The 22826-nt window shown below is 60.8% G+C and overlaps 2 protein-coding genes across 8 annotated transcripts; one reads left to right on the top strand and one right to left on the bottom strand.

The window, feature by feature from the left end:
* The first annotated feature begins 258 nt into the window (after positions 1-258).
* POLR2H (RNA polymerase II, I and III subunit H) lies at positions 259-7311 on the top strand. Its single transcript, XM_054039529.1, has 5 exons — positions 259-445; positions 982-1065; positions 5758-5851; positions 6649-6732; positions 7111-7311. The coding sequence occupies exons 1-5, from the start codon at positions 373-375 to the stop codon at positions 7226-7228; spliced, it is 453 nt and encodes a 150-aa protein (XP_053895504.1). The 5' UTR covers positions 259-372; the 3' UTR covers positions 7229-7311.
* Positions 7312-8708: 1397 nt separating this feature from the next.
* THPO (thrombopoietin) lies at positions 8709-20434 on the bottom strand. Of its 7 annotated transcripts, XM_054038896.1 has the most exons (7): positions 20050-20159; positions 18184-18328; positions 17133-17818; positions 11304-11431; positions 10445-10531; positions 9908-10072; positions 8709-9693 (listed from the first exon to the last, which is right to left on the bottom strand). In XM_054038896.1, exons 3-7 carry the CDS (start codon positions 17170-17172, stop codon positions 9472-9474), a joined length of 642 nt encoding a protein of 213 aa, XP_053894871.1. In that variant the 5' UTR covers positions 17173-17818; positions 18184-18328; positions 20050-20159; the 3' UTR covers positions 8709-9471. The 7 variants fall into 7 exon arrangements, with proteins under 7 accessions (XP_053894871.1, XP_053894872.1, XP_053894874.1 ...); XM_054038897.1 differs by lacking the exons at positions 18184-18328; positions 20050-20159 and adding an exon at positions 20343-20434; XM_054038899.1 differs by lacking the exon at positions 18184-18328.
* Positions 20435-22826: the final 2392 nt, after the last annotated feature.

Here is a 22826-nt window from a genome sequence, read left to right on the forward strand (position 1 = left end):
GCGGTGCCCCGGGGTTTGTCTGGGTCTCGCGGCTCAGGGGAGTGGGAGGGGTTTGTGGGGGGAGGCTGGTCTCTGGGGCGGGGCACCTAACGCCCCTACTGGCGCTGCCCGCAGGTGGAGCAGACAGGGACAGAACCCAGGCGTCCGGGGCGCCACAGGCAGAGGGGCGGAAGGGGAGGTGGGCGAGCCCTGGCTCCGCCCCTGAGGCAAGCCACGGGGAACCCTGTACGCACGCGCAGCACACTGCCGGGGGAAGTGCTTCCGCCCCGCACTGACATGGCGGCTCCGCATGGGCTCGAGCGGGCGCAGGTTGGCCGGAAGTGAGGCTCCGAGCCCCTGCGCCGGCCGCGCGCTCGCCGCCTCCCGCTCGCCATGGCCGGGATCCTCTTCGAGGACATCTTCGACGTGAAGGACATCGACCCCGAGGGCAAGAAATTCGACCGGGGTGAGCCAGGCCGGGGCCTCTCTCCCCAGGGGCACTTCCCGCCAGGGCGCGAGAGGGAACAGCCCCATAACCCCCCCCCCCCCCCCGGATCTGGGTCCGGATCGGGACCCAGGCCCTACGGGGGAGCAGCCCCATAACCCCCCCCCCCCCCGGATCTGGGTCCGGATCGGGACCCAGGCCCTACGGGGGAGCAGCCCCATAACCCGCCCCCCCGGATCTGGGGCTGCATCGGGACCCAGGCCCTAGGGGGGAGCAGCCCCATAACACCCCCCCCCCCGGATCTGGGGCTGGATTGGGACCCAGACCCTAAGGGGGGCAGGCCCCTTAATCCCTTCCCCTCCCTTAATTCCTCCCCACGGGGACAGGTTCCATAACCCCCCGACCCCAGATCTGAGGCTCAATTGGGATTGAGGCCCTTGAGGGGACAGACCCCATAATCCCCTTCCCCCAGAATCTGGGGCTGTATCTGGACCAAGGCCCTAGAGGTGAAAGGCCCCATATCTCGTGTGTCACTGGTTCGGCTCCTTCCCTTCCAGTTTCCCGCCTGCATTGTGAAAGTGAGTCTTTCAAGATGGACCTAATCCTGGATGTGAATATACAGATCTACCCCGTGGACCTGGGTACGTATGTAGGGTGCTCCCAGGCTGGCAACTGATCATCCCTTTGACAGGCAGCACCTGCTGAGCGAGAGCCAGTTGCTGGCAGAGGTGCCCATAACACTGAGGGCTTGTCTAGCCAGGATACAAATTCAAATTAAGGAGAGGTGTGCATCTGAAGTGTATGATTTAAAGTGCATGCTGCCATTCTGAAGGAAAGAGGCCTTCGATGCATTTAATTAATTAGGTCCAGTGGCCACAAACAGCTGTGATGTGAGGAGAACTGCTCTTCACCTGCCTGACAGCTCCATGATGTCTGGGGTCAGAGCGCATCACCTGGCACCTGGGTATGCTGCTGTGTGTCCCTGATCACCCGTTGTGACGAACTGGGCCTGTTCTCACGGTGGTCTGTGAATGCTGACAGGGGAGTGTGCTGGGATAGTCTGCATTGCAGGAGGGGATCTGCCCGAGGGCGCATACCTGAGTGTGTAACATGAGAACCCAGGAAGGGGTTGAAGGTGAGGTGACTCCTTAGCCCGGGAAACTGAACAAAGGCTGTGGGAGGGGTCGCAAAAGGAGAGTGCTGGAAGCAGGCGAGAAGGAGGCTGGAGAGATGGCTGGGAGGCAGAGATGGCTCTGACCCCCCAAAGGGGGGTGGGCTGGCATGCCCTGGGACCCCAAGCTGGACCTAACTGAGGGGGGCCCTGTTGTCTGTGCCTGCAAGACCTGTCTTGGACTGTATTCCTGTCATCCAAATAAACCTTCTGCTTTACTGGCTGTCTGAGAGTCATGTTGAATCGCAGGAAGCCGGGGGTGCAGGGCCCTGAGTCCCCCAATACTCCGCAACAACTGGTGGCAGCGGCGGGATCTACTGCACCCCGTGGATGGCGCTTCCTGCAGTAAGTGACTGGGGAGCAGTAAAACGAAGGGGGATTGACGGGGACCAGGCGCGCTGAAGAGTGAGAGAGAGACGGTTATTACCCCTGGGAGTGTGTGACCAGCGAGAAGGACTTTTGCAGTAACAGGGTCCCCCGAGGGGATCGCAGCGAGTGGTCCCAGGGGCGGAGGAGTCTGCAGCTCGACCCTGGCAGAGAGGTGGTGACCTCGAGAAGGGCTGGCACACTAGGGGGCCCCCTGGGAACTGTGGGGAGCTGTGAGCACACAGGCCGGTGAGTGGCCAGCAGGAAGATGTATGCCAAGCGGCTTAAGAGCGACCTGGTGGAGCTGTGCAAGCAGAGGCGGCTGCGCATTGGGAGGCTCACCAAAGAACAGCTCATTGCCCAGCTGGAGGCAGAAGATCGCGCGAATGAACTGATCCCTGTGTCTCAGGGAAGCAGCCTGGCAAATGCAGCGCAGGCACCAGTGTTTGTCCCAGCTGGGAGTGGTCAGCCGGCTGCTGAGGGCGTCCCGAGACCCCTCCTTCCTATGCCTAGGGGAAGGGTGGGGAGGAGCCCAGCAAATACCGAAGGCGCCGTGGCCCCCCCGGCCAGCAGGGGGTCCCCCCGGCGAAGCTCGCCGGCCAGCAGAGGATCCTCCCGGCGACGTTCGGCATCCAGGGAGCGGAATTGGCTGGAATGGGAGAAAGAGCTAAAACTGAGAGAGCTGGAGGATCGTGAACAACAGAGACAGCATGAACGGGAGGAGAAAGAGAGACAGAGACAGCATGAACGGGAGGAGAAAGAGAGACAGCATCAGCGTGAACGGGAGGAGAATGAGAGACAGAGACAGGAGAATGAGAGACAGCGTCAGCATGACCTGGAACTGGCGAGATTGAAGGGCAGCGAACCCCCGGCTGCGGTGAGTGAGGGGGGACCCAGGACTGCACGGAGCTTTGATAAGTGCATCATGGCCCCATACAAGGAGGGGGAGGACATGGATGACTTCCTGGAGGCCTTTGAGACGGCCTGCGAGCTGCACCGGGTGGATCCCGCGGACAGACTCCGGGTCCTTACCCCCTTACTGGACCCCAAATCCGTGGCATTGTACCGCCAACTGGGAGAGGCAGAGAAAGGGGACTACGAACTATTCAAAAAGGCCCTGCTACGAGAGTTTGGGCTGACTCCTGAGATGTACCGGGAAAGGTTCCGGAGTCAAGATAAAACCCCTGAGATCTCATATCTGCAACTAGCCGCCCGCATGGAAAGATACGCCAGCAAGTGGGCTGGTGGGGCCCAGACGAAGGAGGACCTGATTAAACTGCTGGTACTGGAGCAACTGTATGAGCGGTGCCCATCCGACCTGAGGCTGTGGTTGGTGGACAGAAAGCCAGAGAACCCGCGACACGCCGGGCAGCTGGCTGATGAGTTTGTAAAGAGCCGGTCAGGGGGTGGCAGGGAGGAGTCCCAAAGGAGCAATCCCACCACAACGCAGAGAGAGAGTCACCATGGGACCTCCCCGTGGGAAAATACAGAAAAACCCCATCAGAGGGGAACATCCGGCATCAGGACCATCCGACCCACTCAAGGGGACCCATGGGACATGGGCTGCTACCACTGTGGCCAAAAGGGCCACATACGGGCCCAGTGCCCCAGGCTCAGGGACAGACTGAGCAGGCCGAACCCACAGAGGGTTGACTGGGTAGAGACCCAGCCTGGCGAGAGGCAGCATTCCCAGGGAAGGGGGGCTGGCAGAGTACCACCTGCTAAGGAGGGAGGAGAGCCCCAGGCCAGCTTCTCTGGGGGGCCAGATGCTCCGGATTCAAAGTTCTCCGTTTACAGGGTTGGCGCGGGGCTGTCCCTGCGGAGCGAGTGCCTTGTTCCCCTGGAGGTGGATGGGAAGGAAGTTTATGGTTACTGGGACACGGGCGCAGAGGTGACACTGGCCCGGCCCGAGGTGGTGGCCCCAGATCGGGTGGTGCCCAACACCTTCCTGACCCTGACCGGGGTGGGCGGGACCCCATTCAAGGTTCCCGTAGCGAGGGTACACCTGAAATGGGGGGCCAAGGAGGGCCCCAAGGACGTGGGAGTGCACCACCATTTGCCCACTGAGGTGTTGATGGGGGGGACCTAGAGGACTGGCCCAGCAGCCCCCAGACCGCCTTAGTTGTGACCCGCGGTCAGAGCCGGCGAGGGGCACTGCGCCCTGGCCTTGGGGGGGGTGCCTTGCCTGAGGCGCGGGACTCTAACCTGGTGGGGAGGGAACGCCCAGGGACGCGGCTCAGGGAGGCTGCAGCTTCGGACCCAGCGGGCGAGAAAGAGCAGGTGGCCATCCCCGTCCCAGCTGCTGAGTTCCAGGCCGAGTTGCAGAGAGATCCCTCCTTGCGGAAGATAAGGGACCTGGCCGACCTCAATGCGGTACAGACCATGGGACGAGGTGGCCGGAAAAGGTTCCTGTGGGAGAAGGGGTTCCTGTACCGAGAATGGGCTCCCCCAGGGAAAATGGAGTCAGGGGGGATCAGGAGGCAGCTGGTGGTACCCCAGAAGTATCGCCGCCAGCTGCTGTGCCGGGCCCATGACATTCCCCTCGCAGGGCACCAGGGAACCTGGCGTACCCAGCAGAGGCTGCTACGGAGCTTTTACTGGCCTGGGGTCTTTGCTACTGTCCGACAGTACTGCGGATCCTGTGACCCCTGTCAGAGGGGGAGGAAGGCCTGGGACAAGGGGAAAACAGCTTTAGGACCCTTGCCCAGCATAGAGGAGCCTTTTCGGAGGGTGGCCAAGGTAAAAAGGGCGGCTCTAAACCAAGAGAGCCCAAAGCACAGACCTCCAGACTGGAGCGCTGTGAGAAGACCACAGCCCAGTTGGAACCCCAGAGGTATGGGGGTGGGAAAAGGGCGCAGGCCGCATAAACCTTCCCACATGCGAACTGCGAGTGCCATCAAGCAACCCCAACCTAAGGGGGAGCGTGAAACTGGAGGGGCCTGGTGTAATTCTCACCAAGGAATGGGAGGGATGCGGGGGCATCCATGGGAACGGGGGTAGGTTCGAACTTCCCCGGGTCACTGGCTAAAGTGACCCTGCTCAGTTCGGTCTCGAAGGGGGGAGAGATGTGACGAACTGGGCCTGTTCTCACGGTGGTCTGTGAATGCTGACAGGGGAGTGTGCTGGGATAGTCTGCATTGCAGGAGGGGATCTGCCCGAGGGCGCATACCTGAGTGTGTAACATGAGAACCCAGGAAGGGGTTGAAGGTGAGGTGACTCCTTAGCCCGGGAAACTGAACAAAGGCTGTGGGAGGGGTCGCAAAAGGAGAGTGCTGGAAGCAGGCGAGAAGGAGGCTGGAGAGATGGCTGGGAGGCAGAGATGGCTCTGACCCCCCAAAGGGGGGTGGGCTGGCATGCCCTGGGACCCCAAGCTGGACCTAACTGAGGGGGGCCCTGTTGTCTGTGCCTGCAAGACCTGTCTTGGACTGTATTCCTGTCATCCAAATAAACCTTCTGCTTTACTGGCTGGCTGAGAGTCATGTTGAATCGCAGGAAGCCGGGGGTGCAGGGCCCTGAGTCCCCCAATACTCCGCAACACCCGTCTCTGGACCTGGGCGCCGTGAATATTGTGTGCCCTGGTGACTGGCTGGATCGGGCTAGGAGCCAGTTCACATGTGGCTCGCTCATCTTTGCCTTTGAGCACCTTTGGATTAACATATAGCTAGAACTCCTGGTTGTTCCCTTTCCCCTGCCCTTGTGTGCATGGGATCATGTGGCCTGTGACAGGTGTGGTTGTGAGCAGCTGGCCTCCTTGGAGGCTTGCCTTTTACCTCCTGCTCTCTGCTGTGTGTTTCAGGGGACAAATTCCGCCTGGTCATCGCCAGCACCTTGTATGAAGATGGGACCCTGGATGATGGGGAGTATAACCCCACTGACGACAGGCCGTCCAGGTAATGGGGCAGGGAGCTGTAACACGGCAGGAAGTAGCCAAGAATGCAGTAGTGTCTGGTGCAGTCCTCCGTATGAATTCCCCATGGGGTGGGTATGGTTCGCTCTCGCGGGGATCCGGACTGGCTGAGGACAGTGAACAAAGGGGTACCGGCAGTGGGGAAAGCGTGGCGATGGGGAGCAGCCCAGGGTCAGAGTCACTGCCTGATCACTTTGGCCTGTAAACACCTGGGAGAAGGGGCTAACGAGTTCCTGGCCTTTGTCTGGTGGAGTCCCCTTGTGGGCAGTTGGGCACTGCCGTCTCTCCTGGCGCGTGTGCTTGGTGCCCACTCTCTTGTCCTGCCCCCGTTCACTTTTCCTCTCTCTCTCTCTGTTTTCCTTCTCATCTTTCACTTTTATCCATCCTCTGTTTATTTTTTTGGTTTCTAAATTCTCATGTCCGTGACTATTTCTACATCATCGCTGTTGTATCCAAGCAGCCCCTACCTGTTCTTGGCGGCCCTGGTTCTGTAGCTCCCTCTCCCTATTCGCCAGGGGGTTACTTGCTGCTTGGGCTGGTGGTGGCCACTGGTGGCTCCATAGGGCTGATCGCACGTGCTCCATGTGTGCTGTGGGGGCAGAGGCCAGACTGTGCTTATGTGGCTGGCTACATTCAGGGCCATTGCAGGAGTGCAGAGGGCGCCAGGTGGCTTTCCAGGAACCATCTGGTGCTTTACCCTGATGGATGTTTGCTTTGGGCAGGAGGGTCAGGTCCGTGGGTGTGCGCCTCTCTCCACCCCCGCTCTCTTGTTGCACGCAGGGCCGACCAGTTTGAGTATGTGATGTACGGGAAGGTGTACAGGATTGAGGGAGATGAAACATCCACGGAGGCAGCCACACGCCTGTAAGTGTCCTGCTTGCCCCTACCCCCCGTGCCACTCCCCTGTTGTCCACGAGAGGTGGTGCAGTTCTGTGCCCCTCCAGAGTGCGGTGCCCAGAGCCGGGTAGTCAAGGGAGGGGGCAGCATGGTCCTACACAGAGTCGCTAGTGGATCCCTAAGGGGAACACTGGGACACTGAGCTCTGCCCGTCGCACTCCTCTCACCTAGCAGGCTCCTAATTCCCAGAGGTGAGTAGCCAGGGGCTCCCTTTAGCCACGAGGGGGCCCTCTGACACCGGGGAGGTGAGCAACAATGGCTGCTAAGGCTTCTGGAGCCTGGGTGTGATGCCCCCTCCCTGATCCATGGGATCCTGTTCTCACCTCTGCCCCTCTCCTGCCCTAGTTCTGCCTACGTGTCCTACGGGGGGCTGCTCATGAGACTCCAGGGAGACGCCAACAACCTGCACGGCTTCGAAGTGGATTCCAGGGTTTACCTCCTGATGAAGAAACTGGCCTTCTAACCGCAGGGGGCCGAGCCGCTGGAGACTGTGGCTGCACCTGGGACCCCGCCTCACACGCAGGCTTTGCAAATAGGCACGGCCTTGCTGGCCGAGACTGGGACCCTTGTAGGCAATGGCCGCTGGATTTCAGCTCCTTTGGCCCATCTGGACCCTCTGGAGGGATGCATGGCAAAAGCCAGCCCCATTTCCAGCAGGCCCTGTATTTTGTGGCCTCTGTGTTGGCCGGGCGCAGGACAGGGAGCCGTTACTGAGCCAGCCCTACCTGGTTCTGTACTAAAGTGGGTGCTTCGGATTTGTCTCTGCTTAGATCACGCTAGCAAGCGTGAGACCGTAATATACAGTGACACAGCTAAAACCGCTGGTGTTTAAGACGGGGAGTTCACCCCTGTCCGCACTCTGGCTTCTTGGTGCGCAGACATGACTGTTTCAGGCATCGCTGCACTAGTTACACTGGAAGGTTTCCTTTGCGACTCTAAGGGCTAGCCACTTCATTTTGTCTCCGAGTTGACTCTGCTCTTGTCCTCCATTACCCACGCCGGTCATTTCTGGCTAGATCCAGACCGTCACCCTGGGTTACGACTACAAAGTTTTGGGGCCCACTGCTTGTCCAGCCTCAATAAAAAGGGGAGAGGGCTCCCCCTGCTGGAGAACTTGTGATCCAAGTCTTCTAACACATGGGCTGGCCCTTAGCGACCAGCCACCGGTAGAGTTTGGCCAATGTAGCTATGGCAGTAAAGGGCCTCGGCGCCGGCAAAAAAAGGGCTTTTGCCAATAGAGTTTTTTGTTTGAGGGACTAGGACAAGCTCGCCCGGCCCAGGAGCTCGTGCCCGTTCTGATGGAGGGAAGGCCTAGAAGCCAGATGCAGAGCCGGTGTATCCAGACACAGCTCTGTTGAGCATACTCAGTCTCGCTGATTTCATTCGGGGGCTGAATCCTGGCCCTTAGATCCTTCTCTGCTGCCTGGAGTTTGAGGTGTGAATGGCCCTGAAACGCCTGTGGCCAAGGAGAGCTGTCGCCTGTAACGCAGACGTGGCCTTAGTCTCCTTAATGCATTTAATTCAGCCTAGAAATTGCTGCAGGGTAGGGGTGAGAGGGGAGATGCCTGCGAGATGCGCTAGCCTTGGAAGCGGGCCAGGCTAGGAGAAGGGGTGAGAGCCAGCTCTGTTTCTGGGCAAGGCACCTGTCTGCCTGCTGTTCCTGCAGTGGCCACAGGAGGGCGCTGGATACCTCAGTCTCAGGGGAGGGTGCAGCACTGCCTGAGCAGGGCCCTGCCCCCAATGCCCCACACACACACTCCTCCCTCCCCCGAGCGGCACGGGGAGGTGGGTGGAAGAGAGTCTGTTTCTCACTGAAGTCCCCAGAATAAGGCAGGCGCCCCCCTGTGCATGGGCCCCCAGCGAGCAGGCCCGTGTCCCCGCGCTAACCCCGATCGGTGAGCTTTGCCCCCTGCTAAGCAAGATCACAGGGCTCTTTAGAAAAATAAGCTCTTTAATCGTAAGACGTTTTCCCGGTAAAAGACGCCCGCCCCCTTCCTGATCCTTAACTCTAGCAAGCAGCCCGAATCCGTCTCCTTTCCACTGCCACAGTTGTGATAAACAGCGAGTGCTGCATTACCCTCTGTGCAGGGAGGCTGGGCTGGGGTGACGCAGGGAGACCTGGGGGCATGGGCCGCAAGTGCGTAAGTCCACAGCTGCGTTCTGCCAGCTGGTCCCCTGGCACAGCAAGCCCCCCACCCCTGGATTACGCAGTGGTCGGCTGGAGACGGGGCTGGTGGATGAGCAGTGAGTTTTCTCACCTGTGCCCTGGGGCAGGGACGAGTCCGCGCGTGTTGCATGTGTGTTGGCTGGATTCAGAGGCCCTATGCCAATGAGTCCTGCCTCGCCGTGCGCCCACAGGAGCTCCTCCTCGGAGGGCAGAGTCCTCTCCCTTTCCTGGGATGTGCAGAGCTGAGAACTGCATCCTTTGGCCCCTCCCAGTCTCAGGGCCAGGCCCCTTTTTGCTCAGCTCTCAAGTCTTCACTGTGGGTCGACATTCACTGATCCAATAGTGGGGGGCCTCTCTAGGGCTGAAGGAGCCCCCTTTCTTGTCCTCTGCCAGCTGTTAATGTCCTTGGGCGTGATCTCTCCTCTGCTCCAGCAAGGCCCTCTCTGCCCTGCTCTTCCTCCCCCATCTGTGGAGAGTGGGGGGCCAGGATCTGCTTCCTTCCTGCCCTGTCTCCACCTGTGGTCTGGTGGACACCCCCATCAGCAGGCAGGGCTTTCACTGTCCCCTTGAGGCAGCCGGGGACATGGGGTGCTTGGGGGCTCTGGCACCCCCCAGCTTCCTTCCCGGCAGAAATCCTTTGCCAGGTCATGGAACAGGAAGCGCAGCTTGCCTTGCACAAGCTGCCGGTAGACCAGAAATATCACACTGGGGTGGCTCTGCAGCGTTGTCCGGGAAGCGCGGTCCGGCTGCCAGGCGCTGACCTGTCCCAAGACAGAGAACGGGCCCTCAAACAGAGTGCTTCCCCCGCCCTGAGCAATCCCCGGCGGCATCCCCATCGCCACCCGGGGCCAAAGCTGCAGCTGGGACTCCAGGCTTAGAGAGGAGCAAGGTGAGCTCTTCACCCTGCTGGGCTGGGCAGGGCTGATGGGGACAGAGGGCCGGGGGCCAGGCTGGGCTGGGCAGAAGGGGTCTCACCTGCCAGCTGAAGGTCTGCAGGAGCAGGAGGAAGGAGTTGGCTTTCTTGTAGAGCTGCCCCAGGAGGGCAGCCGCACACTCCTGCCTCACGTGGCCCTGCGCAGCGCTCACCGCGTCCACCAGCAGCGCCAGATCACAGAGGATTTCCTGCCTTTTCGTCTCATTCTGACGGGGACAGAGAAGGGGGGGCGGTGAGTGCCTGAGCCCGCAGGCAGGGACTAAGGGGTGAGAGCCCTCAGCCCTTCCCATGTCTCCTAACCCGGCAGCGTGACGGGAACATGGCCGCTGGCATCACCCCACCAGCAGGGGGCGAGGGAGCAGGACTGCCCTCTGCTGAGCCCATGGGCAGCAGCCAGCAAAGGGACAAATATCCCCCTCCCCTCCGGGACTCCTCTCTGGGTCTGCTGCCCCCTCGAAGGTGGGCTGAGTGATCATCTTCCCCTTCGTGCCCAGGGAAGAGCTGGAACTCCTGGGCTGCAGCTGCTAGAGATGCTCCCCACCCCACCCCTGTCCCCAGGTGCCCCCGGCCTCACTCACTGTCTTCGTTTTCCATTCCCGGAGGCTGAAGTCCACCATGGGCAGAGGAAGGGGCTGCGTTAGTGAGGGGAGCTCCTGGCACTGGCTCTATGGGGAGAGGAAGTGGAAAGCACTGAGACAGACGCGGACAGGCCTAGGAGAGCCCAGCCCGTGAGGCCGGCTCTAGGGGCAAGAGAAGGAATTAGCACCGGCTCCGTTAGGAGGAGCGGAGGCAGCACTGGGGCTGTGCCGCATACATGGCCAGGCAAGATATTTCCCTGCCTTCCTTCCTCAAGCTTGTGTGATCCCAGCCTCTCCCAGCAGGGGGCAGGGCAGGCACTGACTGTGGGGGAGCTCCCAGCTACTCCAGTCCCAGCCTCTTCCAGCAGGGGGCGCTGTAGGGCAAGGGTAGGAGCACTGGCTGTGGGGGAGCGCCCAGCCTCTCCCAGCAGGGGGTGCTGTAGGGCACGGGTATGAGCGCTGGTTGTGGGGGAGGTCCCAGTTACTCCAGTCCCAGCCTCTTCCAGCAGGGGGTGCTGTAGGGCACGGGTATGAGCGCTGGTTGTGGGGGAGCTCCCAGTTACTCCAGTCCCAGTCTCTCCCAGTAGGGGGCGCTGTAGGGCAAGGATAGGAGTGCTGGCTGTGGGGGATCTCCCAGCAGGGGGTGCTGCAGGGGTAGGGCAGGAGCGCTGGTTGTGGGGGAGCTCCCAGTTACTCCAGTCCCAGCCTCTCCCAGCAGGGGGCGCTGTAGGGCACGGGTATGAGCGCTGGCTGTGGGGGAGCGCCCAGCCTCTCCCAGCAGGGGGCGCTGCAGGGGTAGGGCAGGGGCGCTGGCTGTAGGGGAGCTCCTGGTTTGCTGGGCTGGAGCGTGTCTCCTTACCACTCTCTTCTCCATGTCCTTGGCTTCGCTGATGTATTTCTGGATCAGCCGGTTGTCGCAGACCAGCCGGGCCGGGCTCATCCTGGACAGCTTGATGTGGAGAAGGAACGCTGTGAGGAGCAGCAGCCCTGAGAGCAATCAAAGGGAAAGACAGCATGGGCCAGACTTTCCTGTGGGCAGAACCCAGCCAGGAGACCGGCGCGCCCGCTCCATGGAGAAAAGCTCAAGAATATCCCGTAGCTTGCCTTCCCCCCACCCCATCCCGTCCAAGGAGAGCTGTCCCCACATGTCACCCCCATAGGTCTGTTCTTGGGCCATTCTCTGGGGCTAGCACAGGACAATTGTCACATCTCTAGTCCCCTGGGGCTCTTACCTGACCACTTGCTGGCCCTGTCTCAGTTGCCCTCTCCTGTTTCTCGTGGCTCACCTGCCCCCTCCCTGCAGCCTGTGGGCGCCCCATTGACAAGTCTCATGCTGGGCCACGTGCGTCTCCAGCTGTTTCTCCTGCCATCTCCTCCTTCCTTCGGGGTAGTCACACACCCCACCCACGACCTGCCGGCAGGACATCGATTCACTTGTCAGCCCTGAGGCCGGCGCTTTAAGTCAAACCAAGCTGAGCTCCAAAACTGAGCCAGTCACCCCTGGCCCACTGCTGGGCACCAGCCTAGCTCCCTGCCCCACTGGGAGTGGGACCACCCCCCTCCTCCATCCCCAGCCCCTCCTACCCTGCTTTGGAGCATAGTCTAACGTGTGAAAAGTCTAATGCAGCCCATGCACTTGGCCTTTAACACGTGTGAAACTGTTCACGTTCAAACTCGGGCCTAAACTTTAACGTCACCAGCCTAGCTCACGTTAAAGCCCACGCTGTCTTGTCTACACAGCTTTGATCCCTGTCTAGCCAAGACCAGGGCAAAGGAGGGGCTGGGCCTGACCGCCCCTGTGTGGGCCCCCCCATCTCCATTCACCGCTGTGCACGGTGGCCGTAAAATGCCATCAAACCCAAATTCTCCGATACCCCCACCTACACGGGTGTAAATGACCCACGGTGCCAGGCCGGGCGAAGTGGGTCCTGTGGGAAAGCTGTCTCTTTCCAAAGCAAGTCGGGTCTGGGGAGGGGGGAGGGGATCTGCCAGGCAAGGGGGTGGCAGAAAGGCAAGGAATAGAAACCGAGCAAGAGGGAAACAGTTTTAAGGTTAGGGCATCTTCCTGGAGATGCCCTCTGACCCCAGCAAGGGGGCCGGCAGGCTGCATGGATGGATTGACATGTGCGTTGCACCACAGGTGGCTAGGGCATCTCCGGACAGAAAGCTCCTTAGTGGTGGTGACTGGTGTGTTGAACTGGTCTAGAGTGGCGTCTACAATCCTCTACCAAATCAGGCCCTGCTGCGCTCGGCGCTGTACAAACACACTGAGACAGTCCCTGCCCTGATTAGCTCACAGTCCAAGCAGACAAAGGGTTGGGAGCAGAACAGGGAGGAGAGGTGACTGTCCCCAGGCCCTGCAGCAGGTCCATGGCAGGACCAGAACCCAGGTCTCCTAGCCCAGGGCCCTACCCACCAGGCCACATTGCCGATACTGGCTAAGGGGCTTTGGAAGGGCAGTGCAGGCTGAAAGTCAGCGTGTTTCCAAACAAAAGCCATTCCCTGCACTGCTAACTCCTGGAGAGTAAGCAGTTCATTTCCCTCCCACGGGCAACCGCTTCACCTTGGGCAAGGCAGTGTCCCCCTGCTATCCCTGCGCTGTTTCACTTTCCGTTTCTCAGGTGTGGGAAGGCGGCAGGGGAAGGCGGAGGCCAACTGAGACGATAGTGGAACAAATGTGAATATTACAGCCAAAAAAATATGGTAAAAGCCTAAAGGGACGTTACAGTTGTAAAGTCAAGCCCTGCAGCCTTCTGTCACGGAGTCCCCGGGCGATGCTCTGGAGCTGCTCCCCACAAAGCCAGTCAGGACTTTGGGGAGCCTCCTCTCCCTCGGAGCAGACCGTCTTCAGGGCAAGAAGCTCACATGGCTTCACCTCCTGGGTCTCTCCTGGGAGCATTCAGCATATGCCCCTCCGTGCGCTTCCCACAGCGAGTCCACCCCAGCGGGGTCCTGAGGAAGCCAGAGGGTCCTGCATCCCCCACTTCACAGTCAGACGTGACTCTCAGCCAGCCAGTAAAACAGAGGTTTATTAGATGACAGGAACACGGTCTAAAACGGAGCTCGTAGGTACAGCGGCGAACGGGACCCCTCAGTCGGGTCCATTATGGGGTTCAGAGAGCCAGACACCCACGTCTGCCCTCACTCCTAGTCCCCAGGTAGCTCCAACTCTGAAACCCCCTCCAGCCCCTCCTTCTCTCGGCTTTGTCTCTTTCCTGGGCCAGGAGGTCACCTCATCTCTTTGTTCACCTTTAGCTATTTCCTTGCAGGGGGGGAAGGGGCCCTGGCCATTTGTTGCCAGGGAGACAGAGTGTCAGTGATTTATGCACACTGGCCTTTCCCCACCACCTAGAGACTTAAGAAATGCATAGGGGAAACTGAGGCACCCACACAGTATTCAGAGGAAACATTAAGAACAGTCCCACTTCGTCACACCTTCCCTTGGCCGTATGCGCTGCGGGCGTCACAGCTGCTTGCTGACAACAGAGGAATGGTGAGACGCAAGACTGCTGGGATCAATTCCAGAGGGGAGTGTGATCTAGTGGTTACAACTCCTCCTTTAACAGTCCACCCAGCATATACCCACTGCAGCCTGTCTCTGCCACCATCTATCTATATCCCCCCACACATGCAGTCGATCTCTGTCCCCCACTCCTTGCCCATCCCCTCTCTAACAGATTCTCTGCCCGGTCTCCTTGCACCCCCAATCCTCCCTCCTTTGCATCTGTCTAGTTCCCCCACTGGCAAAGCGCCGAGAGCGTCTCCTTAGAAAATCAGGATTGGAAGGGACCTCAGGAGGTCATTCTAGTCCAACTCCCTGCTCAAAGCAGGACCAATCCCCAGACAGATTTTTGCCCCAGATCCCTAAATGCCCCCCTCAAGGATTGAACTCCCACCCCTGGTTTAGCAGGTCAATGCTCAAACAACTGAGCTATCCCTCCTTGTTCTCAGGCCACAGCTGTGGATGTCATAGCAGCTGCTAGGGTGACCAGACAGCAAATGTGAAAAATCGGGATGGGGCTGGGGGGTAATAGGAGCCTATATAAAACAAAGCCCCAAATATTGGGACTGTCCCTATAAAATTGGGACATCTGGTCACCCTAGCGGCTGCTGATGTCCAGAGCAACAACTGCAGGGAAAGGCCAGCCGAGGGCGGCAGCATGCTCATTTGCCCTCTGGGGATGGCGTCTGGCTGCAGCCTGGGCACTGGGTAGGAGCTGCGAGGGTTGGAGCATGCTTAGTGCAGATGGAATCTTTGGGGAATTTAGCTGCCAAACTCGAACAAAATCTCTTTTGCAAACTGAGATTTTTCAGAGGCTTATAATGTGGCCGAATTGGGGTTGGTCTTCACGGGGTCAGCAAAAGGCAAATCACTCCCACCAGGACAACCTCTCTGCCAAATCTCAAAGCCCTACTCCAAAGCTTGGGGGCGCAAAAGCTTCCCAGCCAAACACTTGCAGGCATTTTTTTAACCTGGGCAAAACGACATCTTTTCCTCTAATCTAACCACAGAATCATTTTAGCTGAAACTTTCCCAAAAGATTCAGCCGGAGGCAGACCCTGGGCATGGAAAATTTCATCCCGAGTGGTTAAAGTGTGGCTTGGGAGACCATGAGTGATAGGCCACCAGCTCCCTCTAGAATGAGGGGTTCTACGCCCTGAAACGTTGGACCCAACCTACTTGACAGTGCCCCATGGCAGGAGAACTGCAAGTATCCACCGCCGAAGTGAAATGGGGCCATGTTTCCTGCTGGGCTCCATCCCCAGGAAGCAGGGCAGTGATAAGGGAGGATAAATGGCTTCCTTTGCTGGCCGTGTGCGTCGCACTCCCATCCCGCTGATAAGGAGTGTTTGCACCGCGAGCGACTCTGGACACAGGTTCCTCTTGGGTGGCCTCAGTGCAGACGCGGACGGGCTCTACGTCGAGGGCGGCGTCACATATGGCTTAGAGCATTTCGGGGAATGCCAGTGTCCTCTGTACACTGCGTCCTGGGAACCCCCGCCCCGCCCCGCCCTAGGCAGTCCCAGCTGCAGGATTCCCCCAGGCAGCCACCAGAGGCAGCGATGGCTCCGACACCGCTCTGCTGGAGGCCGATTCCCTGCATTCGGAGCCCTGGGTCTCTAACAGAGACACACTCGTTCCAGCGGGAGTCCTGGGCTCGGGACAGGGGTTCTCTGGCCTGGGGGTGAGTTCGCTCTGCTCGGCCAGTGAGTCTGGCACCTCCCCTTGAGTCCCCTGGGAGAGGCTCCCAGCTACTCAGCTACTCAGCTGCTGTGAGCATCCCAGGCCTTTGCTCTGGTGGCCCTGCCCTGCCCATCACCCCCTGTGACGGAGTGGGAATGTTCTTAATGTTTTCTTTGAATACTGGTGGGTGCCGGTGACGCAGCAGGGAGTGGGGAGTGTTGGCCTGGGAAGGTTGCAGGGGAGTTGTGCTGGGACTGTCTACATTGGGGATGGGAGACTTTCCTGGAGGGAAGGTACCTGAGCAGGTAACATGAGAACCCAGGAGGGGGCTTGGAGATCAGGTGACCTCCTGGTCCGGGAAAGAGACAAAGGGAGAGAAGGGGCTGGAGAGTTTCAGTTTGGAGCTGGCTGGGAAAATGGAGGGGAGGCCAGACAGACCTCCTGGCCCCCCCAGAAGGACCTGACTAAGGGGGCCTGTTTATGCCTACAAGGTCTGGTTTGGACTGTGTTCTTGTCATCTAATAAACCTTCTGTTTTACTGGCTGGCTAAGAGTCCATCCCCATCACCCCCACCAGCCCTGCCCCGCCCCTGCATCCCCATCGCTCCCCATCCAGCCCTGCCCTACCCCTCCGTCCCCATCACCCCCACCAGCCCTGCCCTGCCCTACCCCTCCGTCCCCATCACCCCCATCCAGCCCTGCCCTGCCCCTCCATCCCCATCACCCCCCATCAGGCCCTGCCCTTCCCCTCCATCCCTATCAACCCCTCGTCCGGCCCTGCCCTGCCCCTCCGTCCCTGTCCCCGTCCATTCCCTGGCCACTGCCCCTTCATTGCCACCAGACCCACTTGGCCCCTGACCCTCCCTCCCCATCAGCCCAGCCCTGCCGTCCTGTCCCTGTCAGCCCCACCAGTCCCATTCCCAGTGCCCTGGAGCGTGAAAGCCTCCGACACACGGACAGGTTGATCCCACTCGCTTCGCGTCTGGTCCGTGTGACGGGAACAAAGTTGTGAGCCCAGCAGGGCCTGGCCTGGCCCCTGTTGGCCCTCGGTGCTGAGGCTGTTTGAGGCAGGGGCGGGCAGGTTGGGGATCCCCTTTCCTGAAGGACTGCGAGTGGGTGAAGCAGTGAGAGACGCCCCATCCCGTCAGCCCGTGGGAACTGGGTGCTCTGTGAGACCCAGGGGCTGGAGGGCAGTCTGTGGCACCCAGGGGCATGCTACCTAAGCCCTGCCCCCGGGGGTTGTGCTCCGCGACCAGGGGCACTTGGGATGTCTCGGGCCAGCACAGTCACTGAGGGACCCAGCCAATAGCTCTGAGCCCTACATCCCCACGGGGAGAGGCCAGCAAGAGCTGCGGCCTCATCCCCGCAGTCACGGGCACAGCCCTGGACCCCAAACCTAGCAGGGCCCCCTCTGGGGCGTTGTCTCTCCCTGCCCAGGTGTGTGACTCCACCCCACTCGCCGTGCCCAGACTTGGGGAGTGTCGCGTCCCAGCCCAGCACTCACTGTTCAACTCCATGCTAAGCTGGCCGTCTCTGCACTGCATCTTCCTCCCCGGGGCCAGCGGCTGCTCTCCTGCTCCCGGCCGGCTTCCATTTAGGGCAGCTTTCTCCCAGGCTCCTGGCGGGGCACGAGAACCAGACCCGCGGGGCAGGGGACGGGAGAGCCCCCGGGTGACACCGCACGGCTCCCACTGCCGAGTGACCACACCAAGGCTTCCTGTTGTGCTGCTCGACCTCCGAGGAAAGGCACTGGGGCCCAGAGCACGAGCCCTTGGGAAGGCTTCCTGCTTCCCGCGGCTTCCTCCTTGGCTCGCCGCGCTGTAGTCCTGCACACGGGCTGGGATCCCGGAGGCAGCCACCTCGCTGCGCTCACCCGCTGGCGCGCGATACGGCTTGTGCCGTGAACCGGCCCCACCAGCTCCCCCGCTGCACGAGCCGGGCGAGGAGCCGGGCGAGCCTCACTTCCCACTGGGACTGCGTCTCCTGCCCACCGGCTCTCGCAGCACGGACTGTGGAAAGCTCGGTGCCCCAGAGCGTGAGCGGCATGCAAGCTGGGGGCCCGGCGCTGGCTCCCCACGGCTGGCGGCCCGGAAGGGTGTCTACTTTGGGCTGCACAGCTGGCTGGGTTCCCCCAGAAAGCCCCAGTGATCCAGCCAGGAGGTCAGGGTTCAAGGGCTGCTCTCGGTACACCTGGGATGGAGACGGTGCAGTCAGTGAGCAGAGGAGGGAAGTTCCAGCTCTCTGGCGGACCTGCTCCCAGCACCCCCTTCACTCCCCCTGGCACCAGAGTCCTGCCTGTGGGCTCAGGGCTGCAAACCCCATCCCCACCCCTGCAAGGTCCCCTAAGTGACACCCAGAGATGCTGATGATCCCACCCCAGACCCCCAGCATCCACCATCACAGGAACACACATGCATCTGCCCGGGGAGCTCTAAGGGGCCCGTTACCCTCATGTCCGTGTGAGCCATGTCGGGTTCACACTAATGCAAAGAATGGGCAGCCCCATTTCCAGCATCCCCAGAGCTACCCCCAGCCTCGTCCCTGGGCTTTCTCACCTGCTCGGCTCCTGCTGCCCCATAGCCCTGCACCCGAGCACCATCAAAGTGCCTCCAGGCGCTGTCTTCTGCACTGGGCCCCGGGGGCATCTCTGGGGTCACCCTTGGACTCAGTCATCTGCCCCAGTGGGGGCGCCGGGCAGAGCTGAGAAGATTCACGGGAAGGAATCGGATTCTAGGCACCAGACCTGTGCTCAGCCAGCCAGGGAACCGAGCGGATACCATGTGACCGGCACGTCCCATCCAAACTAGCCAGACTCCCCGCCACGAGCGGCTGCAGGAAAATCCTGTGCTGTGTCCAGACCAGGCGCAAACAGCCAAGTAGTCCGTGCAGTGGGGAGGGGGCACACAGCTCTGCGGCGGGGCTGGGAGGTGTGAGCTTTGGGGGCAGGACCTACTGGGGCTGGGAGCCCAGAGCAGATTACAGGTCAGGAAGGGGCAGGGGAGGAATCTGGAGCAGGCACAGAGCCCCCAGCCCAGGCCCAGGGGGCAGCTGGTGGAATCCTTAGGGCCTGGGGAAGGGGCAACTGTGGGGCAGGGGCCCAGGCCTAGGGAAGGGGCAGCCGTGGAAGACGGGCATAAGCCCAGTCCCGGGGAAAGGGTGACCACAGGAGCCGGACAGGGCCCAGGCCTGGGGAAGGTTGGCTGTGGAAGCCAGGCAGGGGCCCAGGCCCAGGGAAGGGGCAGCCTGGGAACCGGGCGGAGCCCAGGGAAGGGGTGGCCGTGGGAACCAAGTAGGGGCCCAGCCCAGGGAAGGGGCAGCCCGCAGGAGCCAGGCCAGGGCCCAGCCCGGGGAAGTGGTGGCCTGCAGGAGCCAGGCAGGAGCCCAGCAGGCAGGACGGCCTGCAGGGAAGTGACTTTTGAGCTATTTGCGCAATGTTAATTGTTAACGAAAGTCCCCCAGGGTTGGTTTAACCGTGGAAAGCCCAGGCCGCCCCCTGCTCGGTAAGAACACAGCTGGCCTGGAGCTCCGAACCCTCAGCTCCCCTGCCCAGGTGGGGGGCAGTTCTGTCTGGTGAGTGCCAGGATGCCAGCGTGGAATGGGGAGGGGCAGACCCCCTTCCCCCAGCACATTCACCCCCAGCGAAGAGCTGCTCCTGCATGGGCAGAAGCGGGCTACGCCCCAGTGTCCCCCAGGAGGGCCCCATGTGTGCCCCCCAGCATCCTCAAGGTGCCTCTTGGGACGGGGTGAGGCTCTTCCTTGACAGCACTGTAGGGCCTGTTTCAACACTGGCATGGCTAGTCGGGTGCTGCCCTGATGCCCATACACCCCAACCCCTTCCCCAGGGGAGCTGTCTGCCGGGTAATGACCCATCCGGGGAGGAAAATGAACCTCCGCAGCTGTGCCAATAGCCCTGACACCCCTCGCCTGTACGTTGCCCCCACCTCTCGGAGCGGGCACCCAGCCTTCCTCTGCTCGGGAGCTCCCTGCACATGGGGCATGCTGCCGGAGATCCCCAGGGCCACCTCTCGTGCTGGCACTGGGGGTGCCCAAGCGGGGTCAGGGCCCATTGTGCTGGGTGGCCCTCCCACAGAGAGCACAATGCGCTCCGGGGCCTGAGGGGCTCAGTCGGAACAGATCTGCAAACCTCTGCCCGCGTGCACAAATCTCCCTGCAGCTCAGAGCACCAGCTGCTCCTGGGAGCTGGGCGGAGGGAGGCTGTTTGTGGGTTGGGGACTCCGGGTTCCTAGCATGCATCTTCTCGAGGTCTGGCCGTCCGACCAGCATCAGAACCCACCCCGGCCGCATGTCGGCTCCTCCGCCCAGGGCTGCAGGAGGAAACTGTTTGCAGGGCAAGCGCCTAGGGGCAGGGACCCGGCGCTACCAGCATCTGCAAAAAGCCTGACAACCAACCACTGACTCACGTCTGTTGCCCCCCAGCTGCCCTGCGTCTGGGAAGCCCAGGGCTGGGTTCGCTGTTGTTTCCTTCCTTTCCTCTCAGACTAGTCCAGCCCACGCTCAGGCACACGCATGCACGCACCCAAAACACACACCCAGCCTTACACACCTGCACATGCTCACACGCCAGCCACGTGGGCCATTGTTCCTGGCAGAGGAGTGGTCTTCCGGGGAAGTTGGATGTGAGACAGACCAGGCAAAAACAAACACCGCTGCTCTCCCATGACCTCCCTCCCTCCCCAGGCCCTGCTGTGCCCACCTGGAGAGTTGCAGAGGAGCTCGGCGGGCAGCCTGGGATCTGGAGGGGAAGCAGGAGGGCAGAGAGTGCTCCAGCAGGAGCTCCGGCCTGGTCCCGAGCAGCCGCAGCAGTGGACCGGCAGGCGAGTGAAGCGCACCGGGGTCAAACACCCCCGGCTTCCCACACACCTGGCCTTGCCCAATGCAAACATTAGCCCAGCTGCGGTGGGCGTCCTTGCCCGGCCTCCTTGCCTGCTGCGGACGTGACGCGCTGCAGGCGCCCTGGCATCAGGGAGTCTGAGCCAGGAGCAGAAGCGCCAGGTCTATGCAGGGCACAGCAATACCGCCCCAGTCCTCCACGGGCTGTATTCTGTATCTCCGTAGCGCCAACAGCAAGTGGGCACAGAGCCTCAGACCCCGCCTCCAAGGGCACCCAGCTACCACGGGGAGGGCATGGCCTCCACACTGAACTGGCTTCCTCGTCCTCTTGCTTGAACCCGAAAGTGGAGTCTCTTTAAAACTGGAGTTTAGCAGCGGGTCATAAATCTGCCCTCTGCCCTCCCACACCCTGTCTTGGGCCTGGGCAGAGCTGCCGCCGGTGCCCATGCCCCTGGGGGATTCCTCTGCCCAGCCCGTGGGCTGCCAGCAGGGAATAAACCCACAGCAAAGAGCACGGACCGAAGAGGTAACTGCCAATTTGCTGGGACCAAATCCACTGAGCGGCCCAGGGGGCAGAGTGCTGATGCTTTAAATAGGGCGACATTTTCCTTTGTAATTAGGGAAACGACATTCATTGGGATATGGTTCGACCCAGCCCCAGAACAGTAGCAACAACAGTAATAACTAACCCAGCAGCCCAAAGTGTGTGTGTCAAGCAGCCCCCGATACAAATAAGCCAGGCCCTGCCCGAAGAGCTCACAACCTCCTTCCAGATAGCGACGGAAGAAGTGGGGGGAACATTTCAATACCATGGAAGAGAGGGGGGTTGTTGCTTTTGTGGGTATAAATTCAAAGCAGGAGCTCGGCACCTGAACAAGTGATTCAAGGCCCCAGTCCTGCAACGGGATCTGTGTGGCTGGGCCCCTGTAACAACCAGGCGTTAGTGGGGAGTCGGGAACGATAGAAAGCATTTCTCCAAGATCTACCTGCCCATATGGTCAGTTAAAGAGCAGATAGGTGGCCACCCGGTGAGTGCCAGAGAGGAGACAGGGCAGTGGGGAGACAGGGCTGGTGCAGGGAGTGGTTGAAGATTTACGGCCGGCCTGATGGAGCAGGGGAGTTATTTCTGAACTGTTGCTGTCTTTGGGGACGCCCGTCTCAGGTTCCCAGTGGGAGTCGGGGCTGAGGCATCTCAGAAGAAATTGAGCTTCGAAAGGACAAAGCAAAGGGTCGGGCGGGAGCAGGGGGTTGCTGTACAGTTCCGGCTGACACTGGGAACAGCCCTCGAGGGCAGGATCCCAAAGGCCATGATCCCAACAGCAAGGGCCAGATCCGAGCACCAGGGCTCCTAACCAGACCCAGCCTGATTTAACAGTCTCAGCAGCAAGGCTAACGGGGACGCACCATGCAGCATCTCCAGCCTGCGACCCTTCTCGCATCCGGCCCCAGAAGCGAGGACTCCAGGCTGCTGCAGGTGGGGTTAGGGCCGGGGAGTGCGTGGGCTGAGAGGTCTGTTGTTGGATCCTGCCTGGCCAATTGGCACGTTGATCTGCTTCGGGAAGCCCGGTGTTTCGCAGCTCTTCAGGAGTAACGGTCCCTAAGCTCTCTGGCTGCCTGGGCCATCCCTGCAGAATGCGACGTCTGCATAGTGCAAAGAGCTGCATTGTCAGGAGCACTTGGTGTCGCCCACCCATGCAAGCCGCTTAATTGGGGGCGAACTGCACTCCCCGGAGTCTCTCTCTCAACTCAGGGGTAGGGGCAGGCTGACCCCACGCTCCGGCTCCGATCGGAGACCTCTCCCCAGGGCCTAGACTGAGCATCGCCCGCTCCCGGGATATCAGATCCCCGTAGTGGGCAGTGGAGGGTGTCTGGGCCAAACCCCTGCATGCAGCATTGTGGGGCTGAATCAGCATGTGCCCAACAGAGACCCCCTCCCAGATCTATCCCAGCATTCAGTAAGGGCTCACGCAGGGCTGGGCATGAGGCAGTGGCTGGCGGGGAGGAGGTGGGGGGCTGGGCTGGGTGACACAGGGGCATTCAGAATAAAAGCAGCCCAGATCCCAAAGGGGATCATCCTTGGGGACAGCGTCAGGGGAGGAAGTGGATGAAATCCCAATGCGTCCCATGCCGAGAAGGGGCAAAGGATGCCAACAGTGTCACTAGCTTGCCACTAGGTGGCAGCAGGTAGCTTCATCTGAAACCATGGGAGTTGGGGGGTCACCTGTGCCTTGCAGTCCTGGTCCTAGGCATCCCCTTGGCCTGTCTGCCAGCCCCATCAGAGTCCAGCGACGCGTGTCCCTCTGGCTCCCCGTATCCCTGACACAGGGACTGGCGGCTAGAAGTCACG

Source organism: Malaclemys terrapin, chromosome 9 (assembly GCF_027887155.1).
Source record: "Malaclemys terrapin pileata isolate rMalTer1 chromosome 9, rMalTer1.hap1, whole genome shotgun sequence".
Taxonomy (NCBI): Eukaryota; Metazoa; Chordata; order Testudines; family Emydidae; genus Malaclemys; species Malaclemys terrapin.